This window comes from Pogoniulus pusillus, chromosome 34 (assembly GCF_015220805.1).
Source record: "Pogoniulus pusillus isolate bPogPus1 chromosome 34, bPogPus1.pri, whole genome shotgun sequence".
NCBI classification, from domain to species: domain Eukaryota; kingdom Metazoa; phylum Chordata; class Aves; order Piciformes; family Lybiidae; genus Pogoniulus; species Pogoniulus pusillus.
Window position 1 is genome coordinate 882,987 of NC_087297.1, and position 23,289 is coordinate 906,275.

Below are 23,289 nucleotides of genomic sequence, written 5' to 3' on the forward strand. Positions count from 1 at the left end.
AGGTCTGTAGGTTCCCATGGCATTGTTGTGACCTGTGCAGGACCTGACACTTGGCCTTGTTGAGCTCCATCCAAGGAGCCTTGGTCCATGGCTCTCACTTGTCCTGATCTGCCTGTAAGGCTTCCCTGCCCTCTAGCAGATGGGCACAGCACCCAGCTTGGTGCCACCTGCAGACTTACTGAGGGTGCCCTCACACAGGCCATTAATGCAGACAGTAAAGAGGACAGGGCCAGTGCTGGGTGCCAGCCAGGTTCAGGTCTGCCCTTCGGGCCCAGCCCTCGCCAGCTCTTGGTGCCGCTGAGCCGAGCCTCCCGCCGGGGCTCTGCAGGGGTGTGCTGCGTCCTGCTGTCGGTGGGCAAGGGGCAGCCCGGCAGAGATGCTGTGTCTGTGGATGCTGTCAGAGGAGCAGGGTTTGGCTGTATTCTTTCTGGCAGGTGTCCTGGTGGACCTGGGGCTGGAGGAGAAGGGGGCAGCACACCAGCGTGCCGAGAAGTACGTGGTGCGGCTGGACGGGGAGCTGCAGGGCAAGCTGGAGCTGTTCCTGCGCCGCGTCAAGCAGAACCCTTACACCCTCTTCGTGCTGGTGCACGACAACGCCCACGTGGACCTGACCAGGTAGCTGCTTTCACCTGCCCGAGGAGCCCCATCCCTGCCGGTGCCTTTCAGTGGGCGCTGCGGGGGGCTACCTCCGTGCAGCCAGGGCTTTCTCCCGGCCTCCTGTGGCCAGAGTTCGTCTCTCTTGCTCGCTTGCCCATGGTGTTTGTCAGCTGCTTCTGACCCTGCTGAGGATTGCTGAGGTGGTTTCAGATTTGTGGGTGCCTAACAAGGCTGTTTATAGTAAGTGCTGTGCTACTGAGATCTGGGGACGAAGACTAAGCTTTGCCTCTTCCATTGCACCCCTTTTGCTCTGTTCAGCCCCACATCTCTCCCATGTTCTCAAGTCACTCCTGGTTTAACTCATAGATTTATAGAATGGTTTGGTTTGGGAGGGACATTAAAAATCATCTAGTTCCAGCCCCATGCCCTGGGCAGGGACACTGCCCGCTAGACCAGGCTGCTCAAGGCCTCGTCATGGCTTTGTCTTTAGTAATATCAGAAGGGTCACAGCCCTTTCACTCCACACACTCTGAAAAACTGAGCTACTGCAAGAGAAGAACCAAACCCTTCTGTGCTAGGCAGTAGGCCTGACCCCACCACTGCATACACACCTGTGCAGAAAGAGCTCCTCACACTGAGCCACAGCTTTGCTGTGCAAAGAGAAATGGCTAACTCGAGGAATTATTCTGCTCTGGTTCCATGAGTGAGCTGAGGGGAAAGACCTTAGTGGGGTTGATCAGAGTTCTAACAAAGAAAGTATTTCCCCTGAAGAGTAGCTGAATAGGGAGCAAAGCAACATTCCTCCTTCCTGATCCTCACCATCAGATTTTTGTTGCTGTCTTTGGGGGTTTTAGTTTTGTCCTCTTTTGAAAAATGATCTTTAAAAACAGAACTCCCAAATATGCTGGAGACAAAGGTAACTCCAGGAGCCCCAGACCAGGACATCAGGAGGCTGTCAGGTTCTCCAGTTTTTAGAAACAGGTTGTTTCAAACTGGAAGATCCACTGGAGCTTGTAAGTTTGTATCCCAACCTCACCTCTCATGCAGCAGCCTTTCTCAGGGACAGGTTTCCTCAGTCCTGGCTTGTCTTTTGTTTTCCCCATCCCATGCACACGAACTCACCTTTGTGCTGTCAGCAGGTTATGGTCCTTGATTTAGATTTTCCCCACTGCTGCCTGACCCTATCTCCAAAGAGACCTCAAACTCTTCACCCTTCTGCAGAGATTTCTGAGCTGTGACTCTCGGTGCTGTGACCATTTGGAGGTGTTTCTGCCAGAAGAGAGTAACCACTGACCCTCAGGATGTCAGTAAGGCAATTCTTTGCATCCTTATTTCTGCAGTGCCATTTCCAGTTCCCTGTCTCATGGCGAGCCTGGTCACGGTCTGGCCGATCGAGTTATTAACTGCAGGGAGGTCCTCGAAGCATTCAACCTCATTGTTCTTCAGGTCAGCTCTTTCCCTTATGCCTTGCAAACGCAGCAGTCCCGGATCAGCTCCAGCAATGAGGTGCACTGGATACAGTCTGACACTGTGGTGAGTGTTCCCTTGTTCATTCCTGCTCTGTGCTTTGCTGTAGGCTTCAGGGCTGAAGCAGTTTAGCAGATGAGTATTAGAGACAGTTGGTAGAAGAGAGCTCTCTGGCTGCTGGGGGCTTTCTCTACTGATACACAGCCGTGGGATGCTGGTGGCAGTGGCAGCATTGCCCCCTAGGCCAGGAGCTGCACAGCTGCCTTTGCCCGGACGTGCAGCGTGAGCAGTTCCTGCGCTCTGGGCAGGCACTGCTGTGTAGCCAGGCCCTAGAGCTCAGAGCTGGCTGCCCAGTGTCAAGCAGTCTGACTTTGGGCTGTACATGTCACATAGCCTGTCTGGCCTGCTAGTTCCTCCTCTGGTACTAATCCATCTGTGTGCTAGGTTAGGAAGTTAGGGTTTGGGAGGTGCCAGCACTGTGCAGAGAAGAGGTGCGTTTGGAGCCGTTAGCTTCTTTGCACCATTTCAGCCAGCAGACTTTGAGGACGTTTGGGCTAAAGCTGATTTAAAACCCTTTCTCCTGTGCTTTGCTTGGTATATTTATGTCACATCTGACTGCATTGTATTGGTATCTGTAAAGTGTCTTAAAGTGGTCACTTTAAAAAGGAGTTAAAGTCAAGCAGAGTAGAGGAAATGACAGCCTGGATGAGTATTCAAAGCTTGGTTGGTTGGTAGCACAATCCAGTGTGGTCACCTTTTGTTAAGTGGCCTATAGGCAAGGTTTGTTTCAAAACAAATAGAATCAATGAGGAACTTGCAGTCTCCTGATATAAAAAAACACAAGAAAAAAAGCAAGCCACAACCCCCTGCCACACACACACAGGGCAGAGGCTGCCTGTGCTCCCTTACGCTGGAAATGGCCTTGCTGGAGATGCATGGAGCCCATGCTGGGCCCAGCAAAGGCCTCCTGGCACTTGAGGCAGCAGACACTCTGCCCTTCTGGTCACTGCCTGCAGATGGACAGTCCAGCAGAGGGATGGTCAGGTTGTGGTTTCCAGAACCCTCTGTGGTCACAGGGACCCTGGAAAATTTGCTGGGACCTCTGCCTGCCTTTCCTAGCGGCAGACAGATAATCAGTGATGAACAATTAGCATTCTGTTGAATTCTTTATCACTGGGAGGGAATGGAGGAAGTGAAAGGATGCTCTGGGAAGTATTTCCCATTTCTTGTTTGACATGAAATAAGAAAATGCAAGTGGGGTTGCAGCAGTCTTACGTCTTTGCTGTCTGTGTCACCAGGATGAGGCAGCAGGAGAGGAGAAGCTGTACTTTGGTTTGAATGAATACAGCAGGTCCCTGCAGTGGGGAGTCACAAGTCCCCTTCTGAGATGTGACGAAACTTTTGAGAAAATGGTCAGCACACTTCTAGAAAGGTAAAAAGTGAAGTGGGGGCCTGGGAGTCTGCTTCACCTGAGCCTCCACAGAGGGGTGCAGGCCTGGCGACCTTTGGTACCGATCTTGCAGTCCCTGAAGGGTACAGTTCTTGTTTCTGTAACATCTGTAGTGCTGGTGCAGGAGGGGATGCCCCTCTTGGCTTTACAGAAGAGTTGAGTCCCATGCAGCAGTAGTCCAGGCTCTGCTCTGATGCTCTCTAGGCCTAGAAGGTAGCAGAGGTTCCATACCTCATCACTTCTGGTGTCTCTCTTGTTGAGACTGCCAACACTCTTGCTAGTGGTGGCCCAGGTGAGTGGTGTCATTTCAAACCCATCAGCTTTGGTTTTTCCATCAGAGGGCTCTGGTTTTGCTTCCTGCAGCTCAGAGTGGCTTCTTAGGAGGCTGCAGCTGCCTGAGGAAGCTGCTTTGGTAGCAGCTCTCCACGACTAAAGGCACCGACTCAGCAGTGAAGGCAGTACTATCATTACAGCACTGTGGAGTTGCCCTGTGCTGCCCTTCAGCAGGACAGGTCCCTGGGAGCACTTCAAGCTACAGTTGTCATTGTATTTTGGTGTCTGCTAGACAGGATTGTTTGTCTTCCACACTGTTTTTCCTGGTTTACGTAGGTCACTGCTACAGTTGTGCAGGTCTGTGCTTGTAAAGTCAAATACAGCACCAGGGGCTCTGCTGTGGCACATGTGAGTGCATCCTTCAGCCTTTATTCTTATCTGCAGATATGTCAGTAATGGATGTGATAAGTCATTAGAAGCTCAGGTAATCTTTACTTGTCAGTTCTTCAAGCTTCTCATGGTCTTCCTGCCTCAGTGGTAGAGACAGTGCTCACTGCTCCCTTTCTGTTCTTAAACTGTGAGTGGGGAGAAGGCTAAAGGAGGATTAGTGCACATGTAAATACTGCTCTGACAGTACATTGGGTGAGACTGGAAACTGATGGGAGGTGAGCCTCTGTCTTGGAGCCAGGATGTGCTTTTGCATCCCAGTTTATCACTTTAGCCTCTCTTTTCAAGGATGGGGGTTATTCCATCTGAGCAGGTGAGCCACACAGGCTCAGCTGAGAACATTGCAGACATTTTGGTGTTATAAGAGAGGCTCCACGTTTTTAGCAGCAGAAGTCCAGTGGGCACCTTCATGGGAGGAGGAGTAAAATATATTCTAAAATATATTGATTTAATGAGTGGCTTATGGTACACAGGTCAAGCTCCTGTACCTCTGCTTAAAGACACACTACACTTTATTCACATGGATCCCACTAAATCACTGAAGAAAGAGACCAGAGAAGTCTGGGGCTTTAAATTGTTTTAGTCACTTGGACATTTGTGGCACAAGGTTAGCAGTCAAGGCTCTTGATGGTGAGTGAACTTGTGGGGAATGCCTAGGAGTGGAGTGCTCTTTGCTTGAGTAGATTGTAATGTTGTTCTCCTGGCCTTTTGCTTTGTGAGTTCAGATCTGTTGTTGCAGGCCCTATTGGTAAGTCAGAATTGCTGGTGAGAAGTTAGGCGTTTAAGGCCAGGCTGGGTGGGGTCTGGCCAGCCTGATCTAGGGTAGGGTGTCCCTGCCCATGGCAAGGGGCTTGAAACTAGATGATCCTTGTGGTCCCTTCCAACCCTGACTGACTCTGTGATTGTAAGTTGAGAGATGTGAAGTGGTGAAGTGCTTCTCCCACTGGCCATTTGCAGCAGCAGAGAGCATCCAAGTTTGTGGAATTAAAACTCGTGGACAGCAAAGCAGTTACTCACCTGTGCTCTTCAGGTGCACTGGCCTGAGGTGGTTTGTGTCTCTGAAGAAGTATAACTGAAATTCTGCCCCACATGGTGCTAAGAAAAGTTTAGAACTCAGTTGCTTGAGCACAAGGCTTGACTCTTTGTCTCCTGTACTTGGTTATATGCCTTTACTGACAACAGGGTGCCTAGAAAATCAAAGTCTTCATTCTTTGAGTGCAACAATAAAAATGAAAGGTACTGTTTTACCAAGCAGTCCTGGGGCTGGCTGATTTTCAGAGCTCGCTGTGGTTTCCATGTGCTAACACAGAGCTGTGTCTCCTCCAGGTACCCCCGGCTGCACAGCATGGTGATTCGCTGCTACCTGCTCATCCAGCAGTACTCCCAAGCTCTGATGGCTCTCACCACCATGGCCTCCCTGAGAGACCACAGCACACCTGAAACACTCAGCATAATGGATGACCTTATCACATCCCCAGGAAAGGATAAGAATGGCTGTGGCCACATGCTTGTCATTAGGGTGCCTTCTGTGCAGCTGGCCATGCTGGCCAAGGAGAGGTTACAAGAAGTGAGAGACAAGTTAGGTCTGCAGTATCGTTTTGAGATCCTCCTTGGGAATCCTGCCTCGGAGCTTGCTGTCACCAAACACTTTGTGACACGGCTGAAGGTTAGCAGAACATCAGTTCTTGTCTGTTGGCAGTCATCTGAACGTGTGTCCTATGTCCTCTCCCTCACTTCTCTCGGTTACTTGCTCTGTAGGTAAAGGCTGCGTGTTCTGTGCCTGTCCCCCAGAGTTTTACTGTACTTTGGGTAAGGATAAATGCTTTAGGAACTTGGAAAGAAGTCCCAGTGGCACTGCCCCATCAAGTCCAAGCACTGGGTGGTACCTCTTGTTAAAGCTGAGTAACAGCAGGAGGCAAATTATTTCACCTCTGAATCTCAGACAACAGAGCTCAGACCTCCTTAGGAGAGCTGATTCTTTCCACTGGCTTGGCCTGTCTGTCCAGTGTGTCTGTGGTGTGCTCTGTCCATCCATCTTCTGCCCTTCTGATAGCTGCTGATAGCTCTTTGTCATAGGCTTCTGGAACCCCTGCCCCCTGACAGCCCCTTCTGCGCAGCACACATGCACCGCACTGAACCTTTTGCAACTGGCCAGAGCCACTCCTGAGTTAACCTCCCTGTGTGCAGCACAGGGGTGCCCTGGGCATCACTTTAAACTCTGCTTTCTGTCCTGCTTCATGCCCTAAGCCTCATAGAGACACAACCTTCTGTTTCTACTGCAAGGCAGAATCACACAGGAAAGGAGTGCATTTTGTGAGCCTTTCTGGAAGAGCTCACCTGCAATCTGCTCTTGCACATGAAGTGCCCTTTAAAGAAGCTACAACCTCTGCTTCTCAAACCTGGTCCTCAGCAGGAGAAGAAAGCAGTAGCTACAAAGGAGAGAGTGTGAGGTAGCAGCTCTCTGCTGCTGGATTTTTGGCTGGGCATTAACTCCAACCTGAAATCATTCTGGACTGGGAGTCCTGTGAGGGCTTCCTTGCTGTGATCTGATCAGCCCTTGCTCTAAGGGGCTGCAGCCCTCACACACTGCAGGAGCAGACCATGAGGCCTTCAGTGCAGACCAGGATTGAGTGTGAAGCTGTTGCAGATGAACATCTGTACAGCCATGGATCTGGAGCAGAGGAATTTCATCGAGCAATGAATGGAGAAACTTTTAAGTAATTATTCTTACTCCTCCTCCCACAACCTCAGATGGTTTTGGGGAACAGGTGTAGGAATCTGAGCTTATTTCCCCCCTTGCAGATGAGTAGAAAATGAGCTCTGAAACATGCATGTGAAGGGAGAAGAAAGCAGTTGTCCAAAGGTCAGCCTGTAATGTCTTTTGAGCTGGGTTGTCTCAGTGGCACTCCAGAGTGCCAGAATCATGGAATCATAGAATCAACCAACGAGGTTGGGAGAGCTCCAAGCTCGTCCATTCCAACCCAGCACCCAGCCCTATCCAGTCAACCAGACCATGGCACTAAGTGCCCCAGCCAGGCTTGGCTTCAACACCCCCAAGGCATGGCAACTCCACCACGTCCCTGGGCAGCCCATTCCAATGCCAATCACTCTCTCTGACAACAACTTCCTCCTAACATCCAGCCTGAACCTGCCCTGGCACAGCTTGAGGCTGTGTCCCCTTCTTCTGTTGCTGGTTGCCTGGCAGCAGAGCCCAACCCCACCTGGCTACAGCCCCCCTTCAGGTAGTTGTAGACAGCAATGAGCTCTGCCCTGAGCCTCCTCTGCTGCAGGCTGCACACCCCCAGCTCCCTCAGCCTCTCCTCACAGGGCTGTGCTCCAGGCTCCTCCCCAGCCTTGCTGCCTTTCTCTGGGCACCTTCCAGCACCTCAACATTTCTCTTGAATTGGGGAGCCCAGAACTGGACACAGCACTCAAGGTGTGGCCTGAGCAGTGCTGAGCACAGGGGCAGAAGAACCTCCCTTGTCCTGCTGCCCACACTGCTCCTGAGCCAGCCCAGGATGCCATTGGCTATGCTGCCCACCTGGGCACTGCTGCCTCATCTTCAGCTCCTCCCTACCAGCACCCCCAGCTCCCTCTCTGCCTGGCTGCTCTCAGCCACTCTGGCCCCAGCCTGTAGTGCTGCTTGGGGCTGTTGTGGCCAAAGTGTAGAACCCTGCACTTGGCCTTGTTCAATCTCATCCCCTTGGCCTCTGCCCACCCATCCAGCCTGGCCAGGTCCCTCTGCAGGGGTCTCCTACCCTCTAACAGCTCCACAGCTGCTCCTAGCTTGGTGTCATCTGCAAACTCACTGCTGCTGGACTCAATCCACTGCTCCAGATCCTCAATAAATATTGAACAGGACTGGGCCCAGCACTGATTCTTGGGGAACACCACTGGTGCCAGCTGCCAACTGGGTGTGGCACCATTCACCACCACTCTCTGGGCCCTGCCCTCCAGCCAGTTCCTGACCCAGCACAGAGTGAATCTGTCCAAGCCATGAGCTGCCAGCTTGGCCAGGAGCTTCTTGTGGCAAACAGTGTCAAAGGCTTTGCTGAAGTCCAGGTTGACTACATCCACAGCCTGCCCCACATTCACCAGGCAGGTAACCTGATCATAAAAGGAGATCAGGTTGGTGAGGCAGAACCTGCCCTTCCTAAACCCATGCTGGCTGGGCCTGATCCCTTGGCTATCCTGCAGGTGCTGTGTGATGGCACCCAAGATGACCTGTTCCATGCCCTTGCCTGGCACTGAGGTCAGGCTCACAGGGCTGTAGTTTTCTGGCTCCTCCTTTCAACCCTTCTTGTGAATGGGTATCACATTGGCAGCTTCTAGTCTTCAGGGAGCTCTCCAGTGAGCCAGGACTGCTGATAAATGATGGAGAGTGGCTTGGCCAGCTCAGCTCCAGCTCTCTCAGCACCCTAGGGTGGATCCCATCCGGTCCCATGGACTTGTGAGGATCCAAGTGTCTCAGCAGGTCCCTTACTGCTTCCTCATGGATTAGAGGGGGACTGTACTGGTCCCTGACTCCATCCACCACTTCAGCAGTCCAGCTGTCCTGGAGACAACCTGTCCCACTAGTGAAGATTGAGGCAAAGAAGATGTTAAGCACCTCTGCCTTTTCCTCATCCTTTGTCACTCTGTTCCCCTCTCTATCTAACAAGGACTGGAGGTTGTCCTTGGCCCTTCTCTTGCCATTAATGTGTTTACAGAAACATTTTTAGTTCTCCTTACCAGCAGTGGCAGCCTCAGCTCCAAATGGGCTTTTGCCTCTCTCATTTTTTTTCTACAAGACCTAGCAACTTCCTTGAACTTTCCCTGGGACACCTCCCCTCTTTTCCAAAGGTGATACACTCTCTTTTTGATCTAAGGTGCTCTCTAAGGTCTCCTCCAACCTGAGCCATTCTGTGATTCTATACAATAATTTAAATAAGGTTTTTCTGTTGCCCAGGCGTGGCACAGCTTTACCTGTAACAGAATCAAACCACCTGGGAGACATTAAGAGGAGAGGAGCTCAGGCAGTGCAGCCCTGGTTGAGTGAGATGGTCAAGAAATACATCTCTGCAAGGTCACAGCTCCAAGCCTCAGGCACACAGGCTTCAAGTCCTTAGGCTGTCAGAAGGCAAATCAGCTTCATGCCTGTCTTCTGTTTCATTTTCTGGCCATGCACTGTCAGAGAACCTCCCAGCACAGGAGGAAGGATAACATACAGCCAGCCTGGCCCTGCCCAGACAGCAAACAGCTCTCTGCTGCCAAGGCTGCTGGCCTGAGCCAGTGGAGGTCCCTGGGCAGCTGCAGGAATCTTTTCCTGTGAACATGTTATACAGAGGATGCTGGGAAAATCAGGGGAGAGGCATCAGGACTAGTGAAAGAGAACAGAGCCAGAGCAGAAAACAGGAATGTTGCTCCACATCTTGCTCTTCCTGTGCTAAGGAACAATTAATCCTCAAGTCTTTTGGTGGGCATTTTCCAAAGGTGAGTCACTGAGTCCCAGTGAGTCCTCCTGTTCAATCCCCTTCTGCACCGGAGTGGATTACCCACAAAGCATGGCCCTACAAGAGCTTGTCAATAGTCCCTCCCCAGCCCTCCTGTGGCCCCTGTCAGATACTGGAAGGCTACTATCACAGTCTCACAGTATTATCAGGGTTGGAAGAGACCTCACAGATCATCAAGCCCAACCCTTTAGCACAGAGCTCAAGGCCAGACCATGGCACCAAGTGCCACGTCCAATCCTGCCTTGAACAGCTCCAGGGACGGCGACTCCACCACCTCCCCGGGCAGCCCATTCCAGTGTCCAATGACTCTCTCAGGGAAGAACTTTCTCCTCACCTCCAGCCTAAATCTCCCCTGGCACAGCCTGAGGCTGTGTCCTCTTGTTCTGGTGCTGGCCACCTGAGAGAAGAGAGCAACCTCCTCCTGGCCACAACCACCCCTCAGGTAGTTGCAGACAGCAATAAGGTCTCCCCTGAGCCTCCTCTTCTCCAGGCTAACCAATCCCAGCTCCCTCAGCCTCTCCTCGTAGGGCTGTGCTCAAGGCCTCTCCCCAGCCTCGTCGCCCTTCTCTGGACACGCTCAAGCATCTCAATGTCCCTCCTAAACTGGGGGGCCCAGAACTGAACACAGCACTCAAGGTGTGGTCTAACCAGTGCAGAGTACAGGGGCAGAATGACCTCCCTGCTCCTGCTGGCCACACCATTCCTGATGCAGGCCAGGATGCCACTGGCTCTCTTGGCCACCTGGGCCAGGTCTCCTGGAAGCCTTCTCCAGGTTGCAGAGCCCCAACTCTTGTAGCCTGTCCTCGTAGCAGAGGTGCTGCAGCCCTTTGAGCATCTGATCACCTGGAAGTCTGTGCAACGCAGCCAGAAAGATGCTGCTGCTCAAGACCTAACAATGTTTTTAGGAGGCAACATCCAATAGAGAAAGCAGAAATGAGCTCAGCCCTGTTCAGTAAGATTGGCTGAACTAAGAGGGCTGAGGGTTGTAACGACTGATGCCATCAGCCCTGCCAGTGCTGAAGGAAAGTGGCAGGGTTAGGTCTCGGGCCTTGGCAGACTGTCAGTGTGGAGTTACCTACAGTGAAAGGGAAATGTCTTTTTTTCTTTCATGCAATCTTGCACTGTATAGAATATCTAAGCATATATTTGAGGGTCATGGAATCATTTTCATACTCCACTTGAAGGTCTCACCTTAGCTTTGCACCTTCATTTCAAAGAGCTTTTATCTGTGCCAGCATGGAATTGAAGGCATGAGCTGCACTTTCCTCTGGCAGACCACACTGACACCAGGTGAATGTTCCCACCTCTGAGTAGCCAATTGCTGTGCATCTCTCCTCTGTGCTTGTAATGCCTGGCTAACACTTTGCTGCCAGCAATCAATGCTTACCTGCACCTCAGGTCTTCTGAGATTCTAAGGTCTGCTGGCTGCTGGGGAAGCTAACTCTGTGCACTGCAAAAGGGGCGAAGCTTTAGGAGCCATCATTTGATGTGACTGGAGTTTTCTCTGTTCACAGGCATGGAGGGGGACCGAGCAGGAGGACTGGATCCCTCGCACCTATCAGGATTTGGAAGGTCTGCCTTGCATTGTTATTCTAACTGGCAAGGACCCTCTAGGAGAAACCTTCCCCAGGTGCTGTTGCTGTTCTTGCACTATGGTTGTTCTCTAGCAAGTTCACATAAGCTGGGGTGGATAAGTGGTTTGATACCATCTGGCTGTTTTTTCAGAGAAGGAAAATGTGTATTTCAGAGTTCATTTAGGAGCAGTTGAACGTTTTGGGATGTGTGGCTTGTGAGGGGCAAAGCTGCTGCACTGTGTGGCTCAGTCAGTGCCTGTGCAGACTCTGCTGTATATGTTTAAAGAATTCTATGTTTACAGGCTAATGTCCTTAATGTTTTAGAAGCAAAGACAGGCAGTTTTGTTCAAAGCCAGAGGAAACAAAACATTTCTTCCATCTTGGGCTGGCTTTTCCAGGTCACTGAAATACTGTGACCTTCGACTGATTGACTCCAGCTACTTGACTCGGACTGCGTTAGAGCAAGAAGTGGGCCTGGCCTGCTGCTACGTCTCCAGGGAGGCCATTCAGAGGCCTGTGGTAGCTCTTGACCTGAGTGAGAAGGAGCAGGAGAAGGCTAATGGCAGTGAGAATGACTCTGATGAGCTGCTGATAGACCTGGACCGGCCCCAGAGTAACAGCAGCGCTGTTACTGGAACCTCAGGTCAGTTCTGCTGTTGCTCTGAAGAACATGTCCTGGGGCCTGCCTCACTGCAGCTTGGATGGAAGCACCAAGAGGTTGAGTCCAGCGTGGGTTGCTTAGCTGCATCATGCTGCAAGCTAGGCAAGGAGATGGTAGCAGCAGATGCCTTCCAGTGAGCACTCTTGCTGTGTACAGCTAAGGGGGGTGGCTTAGTGGGAGCATGCTCTGCCACAGCCAAGGCACCCTTGGCAGTTTCATTTTCACACCTGTATTTCACAATAGGTCCTGGTTTCATCTGCCACAGGCTGAAAGGATCTTAAAAATGGGAGTAGAATGGAGAGTAAAAATGTGTAGTAATAGAAGAGTGCTCTGCAGCTGCAGGAGTCGCTGTGGGTGAGGATGGGTATTTGCCTCCCTGCTCTACCTCTTCAGGCTTGAGTGGAGCATCACCTCCCACCAGGAACTTTCTTGCATTCCTCAGGCACTTCTGGGTCCTTCCCTTTGTTCTCTTACAAGTTCAAGGTATTAAGAGAGCTGAACTTGGACCTTTGCCATACTCCAGATCTTCCCATGCCCCCTCTGAGACTGACTGGTGTGGAGAAGGGAGCCCAGCCCAGCTCCTGTTAAAGCAGCGAAAGGAGTGCTGTCCTCAGGTGAAGGAGCATTGACTTCATCTGTACGGTGGTACCCTTGACTTTAAGAAGGTTGTACCATCAAATCCCAAATCCCAGGCAGGGAATGGTAGTTTGGGATGGGAACACGTGTTTGGACTCTGAACCCTAGCAGCAGGCACAGATGGGTGTCAGTAATGCCTGTCTAAGCGGTGAGACAGCAGCCCAGGGCGCACGCTGAGCTCGCCCCGCAGCACTCGCGGAGCAGCAGGGAGCTCGGGAGCTTGGAGCTGTCCCTGAGATGAAACGAGTCGGTGATGTCTTTGCGTTCCCTGACGCCAGGCAGTCCCTGCTCACTGCCTGCTCGCTGTCCCCAGGCTCCCTGGCAGACAACGGCGTCAGCTCCTCCAGCGCTGCTGACAGGTCCCAGAAGCCGCCCCCCGCAGCCGACTTCCAGAGCGTGGCACACAGCTCCGTAGACGAGGGCGCTTCGCCCAGCTGCACAGCCGGGGAGAGCCTGAAGCAGGAGTGCGACTCTCTGGGCACGCAGCTGGCCAGCAGCACCTCCAAAGGCTGCTCCCTGTCTCCGGCCGCGCAGCCGCTGCGCTGCGCTGCGCACTCGGGCAGGGCCAGCAGAGCGCTGCGAGCCGCCCTGCCGCGCATCGTCATCCTCTCCAAAGCTGCCTACTGCCTCCTCAGCTCCCAGAAGAGTGGGAGTTTGCCTTCTTCCTCTTCTCTCCTGCCTCATGCTGATGTGTCCTGGCTGAGCTCGCTGAGGCCGCTGCTTCCCCCGGACGTGAGCAGCGAGGAGCAGTCTCTTTACTACAGGCAGTGGACAGTAGCCCGGCAGCACCACGCAGACTTCAGCAATCAGGGGGAGACGTCTGGCTCCAGGAGCTTCCACCCCAGGCGCCTGCTTTTGACAGGACCACCGCAAGTAAGGCAGCAGTTCCTTCTCCTGCCTTGTGGGCACAGGGACATACCAGGGCTGAGGGCTGGAGATCACAAAGGTGCCTTGCAAGTCCACGCAGTGATGCCAAAAATCAGTCACATTTCAGGGCTAAGTCTATGCTAGGAGTGGCAAGGAGAGGAAGGGTGATTCTGTATCTCCTGCATCAGCTTAAATGAAGTACAGGTTGTAGGCAGAAAATTGCCACAGGAGTATTGGCAGAGGAGCAGCTGTCACTGCCAGTCTCCCAGTGTACAGAAGTGATGCAGGCTGTGGGCCAGGCTGTGCCCACAGATCTGTTTTGTGATAGTATTCAGCATAATCCAGTGCCTGAAGGAGGCTGCAGGAAAGCTGGTAAGGGGCTTTTGATAAGGGCTCTCAGTGGTAGGGCAAGAGCCAATGGCTTTGAGTTGAAAGAATGGAGACTGAGACTGGAGATTAGGAAGAAATTCTTTAGAGTGAGGGTGGTGAGACACTGGCACAGGTTGCCCAGGGAGGCTGTGGATGCCTCCTCCCTGGAGGTGTTCAAGGCCAGGCTGGATGAGGCTATGAGCAGCCCGAGCTAGTGGAAGGAGTCCTTGCTTGTGGCAGGGAGTTGGAACTGGATGATCCTTAAGGTCCCTTCCAACCCAACCCATGCTGTGATAGTGGGGAATGTTATGCTGTGTTTCCTCTCTTCAGACAGAGCTAGAAAGGGGTAGGCCAAAAGGCATTTCTCTTCTTCCTTGGTATTAGTCTGAGCTGGGATCTGGACTTCTTCCTCTCTGGCTCAGGTGGGCAAGACTGGCTCCTACCTGCAGTTCCTGAGGATCCTCTTCCGCATGCTGATTCGGCTGCTGGAGGTGGATGTGTATGATGAGGAAGAGGTCGATGCCGGTAAGTACTCAGCAGTCATCCTTAACCTCCACTGCAAAGAGCCTCTCCTGTGATGGTGCTCAGCAGTGCCAGACTGCCAGGCCCACAGAAAGTCAGGGAGAACTTTGTCCATTAGTGTGTAGCTGGAGGAGTCTGCATGGGTTCAATACAGGCTAACCAAAATGGCAATTTTGGATCAGGCTTGGCTGAGTACTATTAAAAGTGTTCAAGGAAAGCCTGGATGAGGCACTTCACTTAGTGCCAGGGTCTGGTTGACTGGATAGGGCTGGGGGATAGGTTGGACTGGATGAACTTGGAGCTCTCTTCCAACCTGGTTGATTCTATGATTCTATTCTGTCTCTAACTAAATGCATTCTGGGTTATTTGGATAACTTTAAAATTAATGCCAAGGGGTAAATGGACATCTGCCCATCCTCTCTCCTTGCTAGCTTTGATTATAAATAGGACATTGAAGAACATTCTTGGCCAGAACAGGACAGAACTGGCCATTCCTGGCCAGAACAGGACAGTTATTTGTGTTTCTTTACAAATTAACTCCCAGTTTTCTTCTATCTGCACTTTACAGATGTTGTACTGAGGAAGAGGGTGGGGGGAGAGCCTCTTTGGATTGGGGCTCATTTGTCAGCTCTCACAGATCCATTAACTGCTGTGTCAGGACTTTGCCTTGGGAAGCACAAATCCTCTTAAGAATTAGTCCTCTCCAGGGTGTTCTTTACATAACTCTGTGGTTTGGTTCTGAAGATAACTCTGTGGTGCATAAACCCCATGAGCACTGACCGGGCACTCTGAAAATGTAGTTGTCACACCTTGGGAAGGACTGATCTGTATTTCTGCTCTGAAAGTGCTATTAAACGAAAACCAATGGATTTTACTTTGATTTGGAGCTTTGGGGGTGTTATTCTCACATCATTTCACCTAGGCTACTCCAGAAGCTCAGGATGAAGTATCAAACTGTAAGAGAAGCTCTGTGTGGTGTTGTCTGGCCTTCTGCCATCGCAGCACTGTGTGCCACCTCTGCTAGGACCACATGGAGCTCCATAAGGGCAAGCTGGCTTTGGCTGGGGTTTCTGTTGGGATGGTTTTGTTTCTGCTGGAGTGCTTCTCCAGGCTGATTACTGAAGACACCATTTTATTCTCCAAACCAAAAATGTTCCTGTCCTGTTTATAAATGTTCTCTCTGGGACCAAGGGAAATAGTAATGTGCATTAAAATATCTTTTCTGTCCAATGTTTGCTTCTGTGATGCAGTCAGGCAGCAATCTTACCCTCTCTCAGAGTGCATCTAGGCAGCCAGGCTCTTCCTACAGGACCCTCACAAATGACTGGCTCCTGATCCTCCCATTGCATTGGTAGCTCTTAGCTGCACATCTGTTTCTAGTTTGTCTTCCTGGTGACCAGGGCTGAGTGTGCTGCTCCCTGGGAGCTGGAGCAGCTCCAGCATTCCCATGCCCCATGGAAAGCTCCATGCAGGACTGGTGAAGCTTCGTACTGAGCTTTGGTTTGCCTTTTCCATTCTCCTGTTTCACTGGCACTGGGATGTAGCTTGTACTGATTTCCAGCTGAGGTGCTCCCAGCCTGCTGCAGAAGTGCTCATTGTACATAGGACTATGTAGAGTCCTATGAAGAGAGACTGAGAGCCCTGGAGCTGTTTAGTCTGGAGAAGAGAAGGCTGAGAATGGGTCTCATCAATGTCTACAGGTATCTGAGGGGTGGGGGTCAAGTGGCTGGGGCCAAGCTCTTTTTGGTGGTCCACAGCAGTAAGCCAAGGAGCAAGGGCTCCAAACTGGAACAGAGAAGGTTTCAGCTCAATATGAGGAGAAATTTCTGTACAGTGAGGGTGGCAAAGCCTTGGAGCAGGCTGCCCAGAGAGGTTGTGGAGCCTCCTCTGGAGACTTTCCAAAGCCACCTGGATGCATTCCTGTGTGACCTACCCTGGGTGATGCTGCTTTGGCAGGGGGCTTGTACTGAATCATCTCTGGAGCTCCCTTCCAACCTCTAACATTCTGTGATTCTGTGACTCTTCTTAGGGCTTTTTTCTGTTAAATATCACCCACGTCCTGTTGTTAAAGTTTTTGAGGGTGTTGAATTCTTTCTGGATGATCTTCTACTCCTTGTCCATAGAGACAATGACTCTTTCAGTCTGCCACCAGCAAACTGAAGCTAACGTTTTTGGAATTGACAGTGAAAATATTAAGCAGTGTGTCCCCCTTCAGGTCCTTCCATTTCATACTAACCTCCATCTGCCTTAATGTCTGTGTTAGATGTTGCTGTCTTCTCTTTAATTGACTTTTTCAATGTACAGACCCTTCATTGCCTCCATTTGCTTTAACTTTACTGCACAGAATCAAGCAGGTTGGAAGAGACCTCCAAGCTCATCCAGCCCAGCCTAGCACCCAGCCCTGGCCAGCCAACCAGACCATGGCACTAAGTGCCCCAGCCAGGATTGGCTGCAACACCTCCAGCCACAGCCACTCCACCACCTCCCTGAGCAGCCCATTCCAATGCCAATCACTCTCTCTGCCAACAACTTCCTCCTCACATCCAGCCTGAACCTGCCCTGGCACAACTTCAGGCTGTGTCCCCTTCTTCTGTTGCTGGGTGCTTGGGAGAAGAGCCCAACCCCACCTGGTTACAGCCTCCCTGCAGGCAGCTGCAGACAGCAATGAGCTCTGCCCTGAGCCTCCTCTGCTGCAGGCTGCACCCCCCCAGCTCCCTCAGCCTCTCCTCACAGGGCTGTGCTCCAGGCCCCTCCCCAGCCTTGCTGCCTTTCTCTGGGCACCTTCCAGCACCTCAACATCTCTCTTGAATTGAGGGGCCCAGAACTGGACACAGCACTCCAGGGGTGGCCTGAGCAGTGCTGAGCACAGGGGCAGAAGAATCTCCCTTGTCCTGCTGCCCACACTGCTTCTGAGCCAGCCCAGGATGCCTTTGGCTCTGCTGCCCACCTGGGCACTGCTGCCTCCTATAGATATATAAAAACATCTTGTCTCATAGTGTCATCTTAAATCCTTTATTCCAGAAGGAGTTTCTTTGTGTCAGAGGAACAGACCTACCACAGCTGTGTGATGAAAGTAGCACAGGGCTGCTTCAGTTATCCCATGCTGCATTTTATCACTTTTTCATTTACTTCAGCATATTTAAGTATTTCCTTCACTCTCCCCAGGTTTTTAGTATTGCCAATGTCAGAGTAAAGGACGCAGTGCTCCAGAGCTTGCTCCCATCTCCTCTTGAATGGTGATGCTGTGTGCACTGTCTGCACTGGTATAGAATCACAGAATGGTTTGGGTTGGAAGGAGCCTCCCAAGCTCTTCCAGCCCAACCCCTGCACTCAGCAAGGACATCCTCCACTGGAGCAGGTTGCCCACAGCCCTGGCCAGCCTCACCTTGAATATCTCCAGGGATGAGGCCTCAGCCACTTCCCTGGGCAACCTGTTGCAGTGTTCCAGTATCCTCATGGTGCAGAACTTGTTCCTGACATCCAATCTAAATCTGCTGTGCTCTGATTTGAAGCCATTGCCCTCATCCTGTCCCTGCAGGCCTTTGGGAACAGTCCCTCTGCAGCCTTCTTGTAGCCCCTTCAGGCACTGGCAGGCTGCTGTTAGGTCTCCTTGGAGCCTTCTCTTCTCCAGACTGAACACCCCCAGCTCCCTGAGCCTCTCCCCACAGCAGATCTGCTCCAACCCCCGGATTATTTTTTGTGGTCTCAATCAGCCTCCTGCCTGATTCCACATCCCTGCTCTTCCAGAAAACAGGCCTGGAGAATCTTCTTTCTCTCTCTTTCAGGTGTGTGTTGAGCATTTAGAGTTTTGATTCTATCTTAGCTTATAGGAAACTTTTTATGCTCTTAAAAATGAAATTGTCAAAATAAGAACAAAAAATGTAATAGATAGAGCTGGGATGATGTAGCAAGGGAAATTGTTTGCTTTTCATGCACCTTTCTGAGGTCTACTCCGCTTGACATTTGGCAAAGCTTACTTTAGCTCTCACTTGCTGGCATTGAAGATGAAACTTCATTCACTAGTGAGGTTTTTCCATTCCTCATTGTTGTCTTTGGTGCAGCCCCTTCCTCCTGGTGCTTTTGTTTTGTTGGATGTTCTCATTACTGCTTGCTTGGCAGCTGCAGTGCCAGGAAGTCCAACTCTTCTTCACGGACACCTCCTTGCGGTGAGGCAGATCTGGCGGAGAAGGGCTGAACTCACTGTGCAAGGACACCGCACAGTCCAATGTGGATCAAAGCGAGTGACAACTTTATTTGACAGACACATGCTTATGTGTGTTACAGATAATATATGCATACATGTAAGAAGCTAAATGGCTGAACCTCTAAATACCCCATTTGCATGGTGCACCTACTTGCTACGTGCAGCTGCAAGCAGCAAACCTACTTTCTTATCTCATTCAGAGTTAGCTGGATTCTGCTCTGCTTGAGTTGTCTGCTGACTCATCAAGGACAGTGCCTCCCTAGCTAGTTACATTAAATGCTGCCTTTGTTTCTTCAATGCTGCCTTTGTTTCCGTGTAGCCTAGCACAGCCTTAATTTAGTTCTATATACTCATCCTGCTTGCCTACCTCTAAGTCATGTCCATTTTCCTTTAGCCATTCTGCAACACCTCCTCTTGCATCAGCCATGGTGAGATGGGTGAGCAGCTGCTTGTCTGTAGTCACAACCTTCACTTCATCTGAATTTGCTTTTTCTCACAGCAGTAACCTCAATTCCCCACCTGCATTTGTGTTTTCTTCTGCCTCCTCAGAAACTGAACTGACTCCTACTCGAACTTCAGTCCCAGATTGTTTTCCTTGGCCATTGTTACTTACATTTGATTTTCTACTTTAGAATTATATGTGCTGGATCAATACAGAAAAGTTCCAGTTGATCCTTGCTGGCCACATCCCATTCTGCAACTGGAGTGTGTCTTTCCCTGCCTTTACCATGTGCCTCCTGCTGCTAGTTCAGACATTTGTACTGCCTCTTTGCCTTTGCTTTGCCTGTGGGTGCTTTGGCTTCTGGTTTTCCCAGTGCTCCTCACTGCACTACAGAGAGGCTCCAGACTACACCTGTGTCTTCTGCACAGATAGGACCATTCAGCTGAGCATTTTATGCTAAACCCGGAGTGAATTATGCCTCAGCACCCTGATGAGCAGCGCGGAAGATACCTTAGCAGCTCCTTCACCTGTATGCAGCTTCTAAGGAATTGCCATTTCTTTGGGGTGGCTTTGAGTAGCTTCTAGTGTCAGTTTGGGCACTATTGGAGATGTTCAAAGAGGTCCCTGTGTGTGTGCACCTGTGTGAGTTCCTGTGCAGTGGTAATTCAGCAGGCATCATGTGAACACCACTGGGTATCTGCTGCTGCTTACCTGAAGTGTGTTGTTGCAGGTCATGCAGAGAGCAGTGAGGTTACTCAGTCTAGCAATGACCACTGGCCAGACATTGAGATCTTCAGCAAAATGGCTTTTGACCTGAGTGTGCATGACCCCAAGTACAGAGCTATAAGTCCTGTATACACAGAGCAACTCTCAAGAGTGAAACAAGGTAAGTAAAAAGCAGAGCTCTTTGGGAATCCTTTCCTGCAAAGAATGAGTTTTTCCTGGTGTGGCTGGACACAGGAGTTCACAAGGACCCTTTCCTCTCCAAAATGATGTGGAACAAGCATCCATGTGTTCTGTGCTGGCATCACAGGCTCTGGTTTCCAGCACCCGGAGTCTCTGTTGCTTCTTTTCTCTGTGCACAGAAACAAGCAAAGAATCAAAACCAGAGGCACCTAAGAAGAGGGAGACTGTGTCCATGATGCTGACTAAGTATGCAGCTTACAACACCTTCCACCACTGTGAGCAGTGCCACCAGTACATGGACATCACTCCTGCTGCACAGGTGGGTGTCAGAGCCAAGGGGAAAGGGCATGCTTCACTCTCCTGTGGTCTCTTCAGGCACACCACTCACTCTGGTGCCAGGACTCATGCTTTCACCTTCCCTCAGATGGGATTGTTGGATTCTTCCATTCTCAGGGGAGACATTGAGCTACAGCCTCTCAAACTGTGTCTGCTGGCCTCTGTATGAGAGAAGGGCGACGAGGCTGGTGAGAGGCCTCGAGCACAGCCCTATGAGGAGAGGCTGAGGGAGCTGGGATTGGTTAGCCTGGAGAAGAGGAGGCTCAGGGGTGACCTTATTGCTGTCTACAACTACCTGAAGGGTGGTTGTGGCCAGGAGGAGGTTGCTCTCTTCTCTCAGGTGGCCAGCACCAGAACAAGAGGTCACAGCCTCAGGCTGTGCCAGGGGAGATTTAGGCTGGAGGTGAGGAGAAAGTTCTTCCCTGAGAGAGTCATTGGGCACTGGAATGGGCTGCCCGGGGAGGTGGTGGAGTCGCCATCCCTGGAGCTGTTCAAGGCAGGACTGGACGTGGCACTTGGTGCCATGGTCTGGCCTTGAGCTCTGTGCTAAAGGGTTGGACTTGATGATCTGTGAGGTCTCTTCCAACCTTGGTGATACTGTGAGACTGTGATACTGTGATACTTCTGCTCTCCAGCTGCCTCTGACCAAGGCTGGATGTTGTGACTTGTGGCCTCATCCAAAGTTTGCCCAGAGGTTTGGCAGTGTCTCATGAGAGAAGACTGTAATATAGCTGAATGCCAGCAGTCTACACCTGTGATGGGAGGCTGGAAGGCCTCCTTCTTCCTCCCGTTGTGTGTAGCTGTGTGTGCTTCCCAGCAGTCGCTTAGGAGTCGCTGGGCAGGACTGACCATTTCAGCTGTTTAGCTCAACTTGTCTTTAAAGCAAAGTTGCACCTGTCTTCCCAGTGAATAGCTTAGACAGTATTTCTTAGCCACCATCACCAGTTTACTTGGAAGTTTCTTGTCTCAAATTGCTCTCTCCTTGCCTGCTAATCTTCCCCAGCAGCTTGCTGCTGAGCTCTGACACACTGGCCTGGCACTGTGCAGTGCAAGTACCTGACAGCAGCACCAGCAGGTCTGACTGAAACACCATGCTGCATGAAGTGTCTTGGCACTGGAAGGTCCTCCCAAAGGACGTCTGTTGTTCCCTCTGCTCCTCTTTGTGCTTGTGATCAAGCAGAAGGAGCAGTAATAAAAATCAACTTCTGTATGTGCAAGGGTGAGCTGTGTGTGTCAAAGTCACAGCCTGGTGGGGCTTGGAAGGGACCTGCAGAGATCATGCAGTCCGATCCCCCTGCCAGAGCAGGGTCACCTAAGGCAGGGCACACAGGAGCACATCTAGGTAGGATGTGGAGACTCCACAGCCTCTTTGGGCAGGCTGCTCCAAGGCTCTGCCACCCTCACAGTAAAGAAGTTCCTCTTCATGTTTAGATGGAACTTCCTGTGGTCAAGTCTGTGCCCATTGCCTTTTGTCCTGTCACTGGGCACCACTGACAAGAATCTGGCCCCATCCTCTTGCCCCCACCCCTTTAGCTATTTGCAAGCATTGCTCAGATCCCCCTCAGCCTCCTCCTCTCCAGGCTAACCAGCCCCAGCTCTCTCAGCCTCTGCTCCCATGAGAGCTGTTCAGTGCCCTCAGCATCTCAGTGGCTCTGGGCTGGACTCTCTCCAGTAGCTCTTTGTCCTACTTGAGCTGGGGAGCCCAGAACTGAACTCAGAGAAACTGCACACCTAAAAGGAAGTCACTGGATAGCAGCCACCATGGAGAGAGATTGTGAAATGTTTTAACACAACCTAAGTAAATCTTCTTTCACCTTTCCTTAGGCTGTTTCATTTCAAAGGCTAAGAGTAAATTACTTGACTTTGTAGTAAGACAGATACTGCTGTGGGCTGGCATCAGAGACCTGGAGCTCCCACGGGTCAGCGAAGTGCTGTGCAAGCTGAGCTCAGCTGATTCTCTGTGGCCTGGGTACAGGTGTGCCCTGCTGGGGCTAGCAGGCTGCTGAGAGGAGCACTGCCACAGGAGAAAACCAGAGTGCTGCAGCCCTGCTCTGCTGAGCTGTGTGAATGGCAGTGGTGAGCACACAGCCTTGGGGATGGCCTGTTTGCTAGTAGCAGCAGCTTCATGGAGAAGGATCTGAGAGTCCTGGAGGGCAGTAAGTTCTCCAGGAGACAGCAGTGTGCCCTGCTGGCCGAGAGGGCAAATCGTTTCATGGTGTTCCTTGAGCAGAGTGCAGCCAGCAGGTCAAGGGAGGTCCTCCTCTCTCGTTACTCTGCCCTGGTGAGACCACATTTGCTGTGTGCAGTTCCAGTCTCCCCAGGTCAAGAGGGATGGGGATATGCTAGAGAGAGTCCAGTGGAGGCTGTGAGGATGCTGAAGGGACTGGAACATCTGTGTGACAAGGAAAGGCTGGGAGCCCTGCACTGGCCAGCCTGGAGAAGAGAAGGCTGAGAGGAGACCTGAGCAATGTCTATAAAAATCTGAGGGGTGTGTGTCAAGAAGGTGCCAGGCTCCCTTCAGTGGTGTCCTGGGATAGGGCAAGAGGCAATGGATACAAACTGGAATCCAGGAGGTCCCATCTCAACACGAGGAGAAACTTCAGTGTGAGGGTGCTGACAGCAGCACCAGCAGGTCTGACTGAAACACCATGCTGCATGAAGTGCCTTGGCATGGGAAGGTCCTCCCAAAGGACATCTGTTGTTCCCTCCACTCCTCTTCTTGCTTATCATCAAGCATAAGGAGTGGTAATAAAAATCAACTTCTTCTGTATGTGCTCCAGGGAGCAGGCTGTCCAGAGGGGCTGTGGAATCTCCTTCTCTGGAGGTTTTCAGGACCCTTCTGGATGTGTTCCTGTGTGCCCTGCCCTGGGTGACCCTGCTCTGACAAGGGGGTTGGACTGGATGAGCTCTGGGGGTCCCTCCCAACCTCTAATGTTCTGTGGTTCTAAGTAATTTCCATCTTCAGAAGAGTCCCTCTGGGCAAGCATCAGTGCTGGTATACAAAGCTGCTGCTTTTAAATAGCAGGGCCAGTTACAGGCCCAAGTA

At 51.5% G+C, this 23,289-nt stretch overlaps 1 protein-coding gene across 1 annotated transcript in view; it reads left to right on the forward strand.

Moving 5' to 3' along the window:
* Nucleotides 1-23,289, forward strand: part of GREB1L (GREB1 like retinoic acid receptor coactivator) — a 95,113-nt gene that overhangs the window by 42,945 nt on the left and 28,879 nt on the right. The window contains exons 16-25 of the mRNA XM_064170697.1: nucleotides 435-615; nucleotides 1,938-2,130; nucleotides 3,363-3,496; nucleotides 5,561-5,900; nucleotides 11,241-11,356; nucleotides 11,699-11,943; nucleotides 12,911-13,470; nucleotides 14,256-14,358; nucleotides 19,732-19,887; nucleotides 20,087-20,226. Coding sequence (XP_064026767.1) covers nucleotides 435-615; nucleotides 1,938-2,130; nucleotides 3,363-3,496; nucleotides 5,561-5,900; nucleotides 11,241-11,356; nucleotides 11,699-11,943; nucleotides 12,911-13,470; nucleotides 14,256-14,358; nucleotides 19,732-19,887; nucleotides 20,087-20,226 — 2,168 coding nt within the window. The remainder of the gene's footprint in view (nucleotides 1-434; nucleotides 616-1,937; nucleotides 2,131-3,362; nucleotides 3,497-5,560; nucleotides 5,901-11,240; nucleotides 11,357-11,698; nucleotides 11,944-12,910; nucleotides 13,471-14,255; nucleotides 14,359-19,731; nucleotides 19,888-20,086; nucleotides 20,227-23,289) is intronic.